Here is a 6,519-nt window from a genome sequence, read left to right on the forward strand (position 1 = left end):
GTCAATTGGAAGTTGTGTCAAAACTCACTATGGTTGGTTGAGAGCTCGAAGTCTCCCAGCATTCATTAACAACTATCTGTTCAATGATTATCTCCCTGGGGTGTGTTGCAGTGAGTTGGCCCAAAGCATAACTGACCCTGGCCGTGATCCAGAGACCTGCCCCCTGACGTCAGTGGCGAGCCTCCCTGGGTGCAGCCGAGGGGCAGGGCTATTCTTTTCCACAGTATTTAAAGCTGGGAGGTTCTGCCACCAAGCACGGCCTTCCCACTGGGAACACAAACTCGCCGGCGGGAAGAACCCGGAAAGAAACCTGTGGATCTCCCTTTGAGATTGTCCAAAGAGAAGAAAGGTAAGTAGAGCTTTGCATTTATATTTTGAAAAATTACAAAGATGAACTCATTTTTTTCCTGAGCGCAATAACTATTTGGCAATGTACAGCCCTGGCAAAAGGCCGTCGAATGTGTTTGAAGGTGTCTGTTGTTGTTTTTGTTCAGGACACTTGCATTTTCTATTGCAGGTGACCTCACATTCGTGCCCCTTAGCAGCACTCTGCAGAAATGCCTCCTCAGCTGCAAAACGGCCTGAACCTCTCGGCCAAAGTTGTCCAGGGAAGCCTGGACAGCCTGCCCCAGGCAGTGAGGAAGTTTCTCGAGAATAACGCTGAGCTGTGTCAGCCTGATCACATCCACATCTGCGACGGCTCTGAGGAGGAGAATGGGCGGCTTCTGGGCCAGATGGAGGAGGAGGGCATCCTCAGGCGGCTGAAGAAGTATGACAACTGGTAAGCTCGGCCCCCGCTGCCTGCCCTAGCCCCCTGCAGGCAGGGCTCCCCTGCGTCTCCTGGGAGTTGGTGGAGAAAGGTGAACGAAGGCCTTTGGGGAGTTTCAGATTCTTGAGAAGATGAATGCAATGGTCAGAACCATACAGACTTGAATTTTGTGACATTAGTGGGCCAGCCCAAGCTTTAAATGAGGTGGTGTGCACAAAAGCTCTGCCAACTAGATTCTTGATAAAAACAAAAGACAGCCCCTCTCCTACAGACCAGCTCCTAGTTGAGTAAATGTCCACCTGGCCGTGTCTTAGATGGTCTGTGTGTTCACGCTGATGGACTGTTAGCGTGCTCAGCACTCTGCTAGGCATGGAAAGCCACGGTACTGAAGGAGACGGTTCACTGCCCGTGGTGTTGGCTGAAAGGAAGCCTGTGATTTTTGCAGCTGGTTGGCTCTCACTGACCCCAGGGATGTGGCCAGGATCGAAAGCAAGACGGTTATCGTCACCCAAGAGCAAAGAGACACAGTGCCCATCCCCAAAACAGGCCTCAGCCAGCTCGGTCGCTGGATGTCAGAGGAGGATTTTGAGAAAGCGCTCAATGCCAGGTTCCCAGGGTGCATGAAAGGTGAGCGGAACATTGATTTGATTGGGCAAAATAGCAGAGAGCCTTTTCTTATTACATCTATCCTAATGGTAATTCTTATTACATCTTCCTAATGGAAGCTCCCACCACCTCAGATGTCTTTCAGTTCCATACATGAAGTTGGCAATGTATTGAAAATGCACATCCCTCTTCTGCTTTTATAGACTGTCTTATACAAACGTGAAAACTATTTCCATGCATATGGGTTTTAAATAGCTTGGTGGGAACCAATTGCACATTTATGAAAGCTCTTTAATTTCAGCAGGCTGTTCACTTTCCAGTGGCCTCTTCTAACCCAGGGGGCTGGTGACCAGCAGGGTGCGGTGGTGTTAGTGGAAGACCGTGAAAATGGGTCTACCTGGGAAAACAATGCTGGTCGTGTTCGAAGTCAAAGGTCATTTCTCACCAGTGCCCACCCATTGCACCCTGTAGGTCGCACCATGTATGTCATCCCATTCAGCATGGGGCCGCTGGGCTCGCCTCTGTCGAAGATCGGCATCGAGCTGACAGATTCACCCTACGTGGTGGCCAGCATGCGGATCATGACGCGGATGGGCACGCCCGTCCTGGAAGCACTGGGCGATGGGGAGTTTGTCAAATGCCTCCATTCTGTGGGGTGCCCTCTGCCTTTACAAAGTAAGTGTATTATTTTGGAATCAAAAGTCAAAATAAAAAAGAAAGCTGAACAGCAAACCCCAGTGGGTGCCTCAGGGACCCCCAAGCAGGGCCCTGGTGCACTGACTTGGGAGGGGTCCTTGTTCACAGAGCCTTTGGTCAACAACTGGCCCTGCAACCCGGAGCTGACGCTCATCGCCCACCTGCCTGACCGCAGAGAGATCATCTCCTTTGGCAGTGGGTACGGCGGGAACTCGCTGCTCGGGAAGAAGTGCTTTGCTCTCAGGATGGCCAGCCGGCTGGCCAAGGAGGAAGGATGGCTGGCAGAGCACATGCTGGTGAGTCTGCAGGAAGCCCTGATGCGCAGATGAGAGGCCTGGGGGGTGGCAGAAGCAAACAACATTACCGTTCCCATCCGTCAGCACACCTCTCTGAGCGTGCAGGTTCCCGGACAGACGGGAAACCCCACCAGTAATGATTAGTGCACACATATACGTCGCTTTTGAAGGCCCCCAAACACCAGGGGACCATAGAGATCTTTTGGACTTCATGATTCTGGGAATGTTTGTTTGCACTGATAACTGAAGAAATAGGTCTTGAGGGCCTACATTCCAACTTCTGGGCTGAAGTACCAACCTCGGGGAGAAGGAAACAAAGATCACAATAAAGAATCTTGTCCCCAACAGATTCTGGGTATAACCAACCCTGAGGGTGAGAAGAAGTACCTGGCGGCCGCATTTCCCAGCGCCTGCGGGAAGACCAACCTGGCCATGATGAACCCCAGCCTCCCCGGGTGGAAGGTTGAGTGCGTCGGGGATGACATTGCCTGGATGAAGTTTGACACACAAGGTGACTCTTTTAGACCCAACTCTTGGTAACGATTGGACTCAAGTGAATTGTTGGCCTTCAAAACATGCCACATTCTCCTCAATCCAGTGTTTGGATTTTTAAACTCCGTTAGTCCAGAGTTGGCCAAACCTTAGAAATATGTATTCTGTAAGAATTCTTCAATTTAATATTCAATCTGGATTGAAACTGGGCCATATGTTGCTGTTTGTTCACATACATACATTTGTTTAAATGGTATTGGTGGAAAATTGTGGAGGAAGCAAGAGTTGTAAACGTCTCAAAGTTGCATATGATGCTTGGATGAAAAGAGATAATGTATACTCTAGGGAGGGAAAAAGGATTTGAGAAGTTGGCATAGAAATTAGTCCAGCAACATATAAGCGTATATGTTCTGCTTTGCTTGGCACTCACTACTGCTTCTCTGGTTTAAAACTCTCCAGGTCATTTAAGGGCTATCAACCCAGAAAATGGCTTTTTCGGTGTCGCTCCTGGGACTTCAGTGAAGACCAACCCCAATGCCATCAAGACCATCCAGAAGAACACCATCTTTACCAATGTGGCCGAGACTAGCGACGGGGGCGTTTACTGGGAAGGCATTGATGAGCCGCTAGCTTCAGGCGTCACCATCACTTCCTGGAAGAATAAGGAGTGGAGCCCAGAGGATGGTGTGTCCCCGCCAGAGGCCTTGGTGTGCCGGGCTGCAGGGACTGCCTGTTTGAGCCAGTCATTCACGGGCCTTTCTCTGTCTTATAGGGGAACCTTGTGCCCACCCCAACTCCAGGTTCTGCACCCCAGCCAGCCAGTGCCCCATCATTGATGCTGCCTGGGAGTCTCCGGAAGGTGTTCCCATTGAAGGCATTATCTTTGGAGGCCGTAGACCTGCTGGTGAGGCTCTCCTTCATTTAGGCTGGGAACATGGGTGTGCTGGGTACCGAAGGGCATCTGTGAAATCTCTCCTTTTCCATGACCTTGTCAGAGGGTGCCCAGGGGCTTCCTTTCTTGAGCTTCCTTCCCAAAGAGCCAGAATAATTGGCAAGTTCAAACGTAGAACCAACCCTTCTGGTCACCTGGAACCTTTCTGAATCCTTGATCTATCGTAGCTTGATCAAATTTTACTTTTTACTTTGTGGCCCCAGTCATGTAACTTTGACTTAGCAGTTTTCTGCAATTTAGCTTGGTGAATGCAAAACTAGCTCGATTACAAAGTTATTGTCTTGCCGTGTCTTTCCATGTTGTGAATAACACCACTGGTTGTGGAGGCTGAATTTCAAAGCCTCTAATGAACATTTCTCTTTTTTTTTTCCTGCTAAAGGTGTCCCTCTAGTCTATGAAGCTCTCAGCTGGCAACATGGAGTCTTTGTGGGGGCGGCCATGAGATCAGAGGCCACAGCAGCTGCAGAACATAAAGGTAAATCAAAGTCCTGATTTGAAACCATAGAGAAGTGTGATTAGAGCACTCTTTGTCACTCTTATGTCTCTCTCCTTGTCTGTGTCTGTGTGTGGGGAGAAAGAGAGAGAGAGAGGAGAACAAAGCATGCGAATGTCAACAATCAATGGGGTCAGTCTTGCCTAGGAGAGCATCATTTACTAATGAACTCCCTGTCTGTTTAACAGGCAAAATCATCATGCATGACCCCTTTGCCATGCGGCCCTTCTTTGGCTACAACTTTGGAAAATACCTGGCCCACTGGCTTAGCATGGCCCAGCACCCAGCAGCCAAACTGCCCAAGATCTTCCATGTCAACTGGTTCCGGAAGGACAAGGAAGGCAAATTCCTCTGGCCAGGCTTTGGAGAGAACTCCAGGGTGCTGGAGTGGATGTTCAACCGCATCGATGGGAAAGCCAGTGCCAAGCTCACACCCATAGGCTACATCCCCAAGGAGGATGCCCTGAATCTGAAAGGCCTGGGGCACATCAACGTGATGGAGCTCTTCAGCATCTCCAAGGAATTCTGGGAGAAGGAGGTGGAAGACATCGAGAAGTATCTGGAGGATCAGGTCAATGCTGACCTCCCCTGTGAAATTGAGAGAGAGATCCTTGCCTTGAAGCAAAGAATAAGCCAGATGTAATCAGGGCCTGAGTGCTTTACCTTTAAAATCGTCCCCTTTCCCATCCATAAGGTGCAGTAGGAGCAAGAGAGGGCAAGTTTTCCCAAATTGACGCCACCATAATAATCATCACCACACCGTGAGCAGATCTGAAAGGCACACTTTGATTTTTTTAAGGATAAGAACCACAGAACACTGGGTAGTAGCTAATGAAATTGAGAAGGGAAATCTTAGCATGCCTCCAAAAATTCACATCCAATGCATAGTTGTTCAAATTTAAGGTTACTCAGGCATTTGATCTTTTTAGTGTTTTTTCACTTTAGCTATGTGGATTAGCTAGAATGCACACCAAAAAAATACTTGAGCTGTATATATGTGTGTGTGTGTGTGTGTGCATGTATGCACACATGTGTCTGTGTGGTATATTTGTGTATGTGTATTTGTATGTACTGTTATTGAAAATATATTTAATACCTGTGGAAAAATCTTGGGCAAGATGACCTACTAGTTTTCCTTGAAAAAAAAGTTGCTTTGTTATTAATATTGTGCTTAAATTATTTTTTTACGCCATTGTTCCTTACCTTTACATAATTGCAATGTTTCCCCCTTACTACTTCTTGGAAAAAAATTACAAAATAAAGTTTTATAGAAAAGATGGATTTGCTTTGCTTGGTTTTTCTTATTTGAGCTACCAAGAGGAGAGAACTCTGACTAAATATCTTGTGATTTAAATCCTGCCCCCTCCCCAAGAAGGTGGGGACATTCAGAATCACACTTGAAGAGGGGGTGCATTGCCTGGTCCCAGGGAGAAGGAGGGAGCAGGTGGGGAGGAATGAGGCAGGGAACCATGGTTGGGGTTTTCTGAATTTGCTGAAGCCACTAGTTGGCGTCCTTTAACAATTCTACAAACCTTTAGATGGTGAGGCTTATGTGGCTGGACTGGGAGGGTTAATGCATGCTTTTTGACAATTTGGATCTGGAGGGGTCTCAGGCTTCCACAAAAATTACATTGTGGACAGTTTCATAGGCTTTTGCCTTTTAACTCTTCAAAGCAACAGTTTTCTCAACTGTCATCCCCGCGGGGGACCAGGGGAAGACAAGTGAGAAGGAAAAGGCGACAGGATCTGGGTTGAGCAAGCATTAATTGAGCGCCTTCTGTATCCTGGACATCATGCCAACACCATGGGCTGCCCGAGAAGAGAGGTGGGTGGTTTGGTCCCCAGCTCTGCCTTGAACCCTCACCTGCTCTCCTCTACTCCCAGTGTTTATTGGGTATTCCAGAACAGTCCAAACAAACCATAAACTTTATATCACAGGTTCAATCTGTGTAAATACTATTATCTTCAAGTTGTAGTTTCTTTCTTGGGCCCAGGCTGTGAAATTGGCTTCACCCCTACCACACCCCAGCAGGCAGGCTTGTTCTCATGTCACGCTCCACCCCTCCAGTCTCTTCAACTGGAAAACTGCTTCTTTTCCTCACTTCCTCTGCTCCTTACAATGGCTTCAAGTGGAAGGTGAAGCCGAGATCACCCCAATTTTACAGGTGAGGAAACTGAGGTCAAGCCAGGAGCGTCCATCAGGGCTGAGAAATTG

The 6,519-nt window shown here is 48.2% G+C and overlaps 1 protein-coding gene across 1 annotated transcript; it reads left to right on the top strand.

Annotated features, from left to right (window-relative positions):
• Positions 1-255: 255 nt before the first annotated feature.
• Positions 256-5,554, top strand: PCK1 (phosphoenolpyruvate carboxykinase 1; the record flags this gene model as incomplete). Its single annotated transcript, NM_001133286.1, is given in 10 exon segments — positions 256-349; positions 518-781; positions 1,215-1,396; positions 1,847-2,050; positions 2,180-2,367; positions 2,716-2,878; positions 3,319-3,543; positions 3,632-3,763; positions 4,191-4,286; positions 4,493-5,554. Coding segments are annotated over 9 exon segments (1,869 nt in total). The 3' UTR covers positions 4,948-5,554.
• Positions 5,555-6,519: the final 965 nt, after the last annotated feature.

This window comes from Pongo abelii, chromosome 21 (genome assembly GCF_028885655.2).
Source record: "Pongo abelii isolate AG06213 chromosome 21, NHGRI_mPonAbe1-v2.0_pri, whole genome shotgun sequence".
In the NCBI taxonomy this organism is placed as follows: domain Eukaryota; kingdom Metazoa; phylum Chordata; class Mammalia; order Primates; family Hominidae; genus Pongo; species Pongo abelii.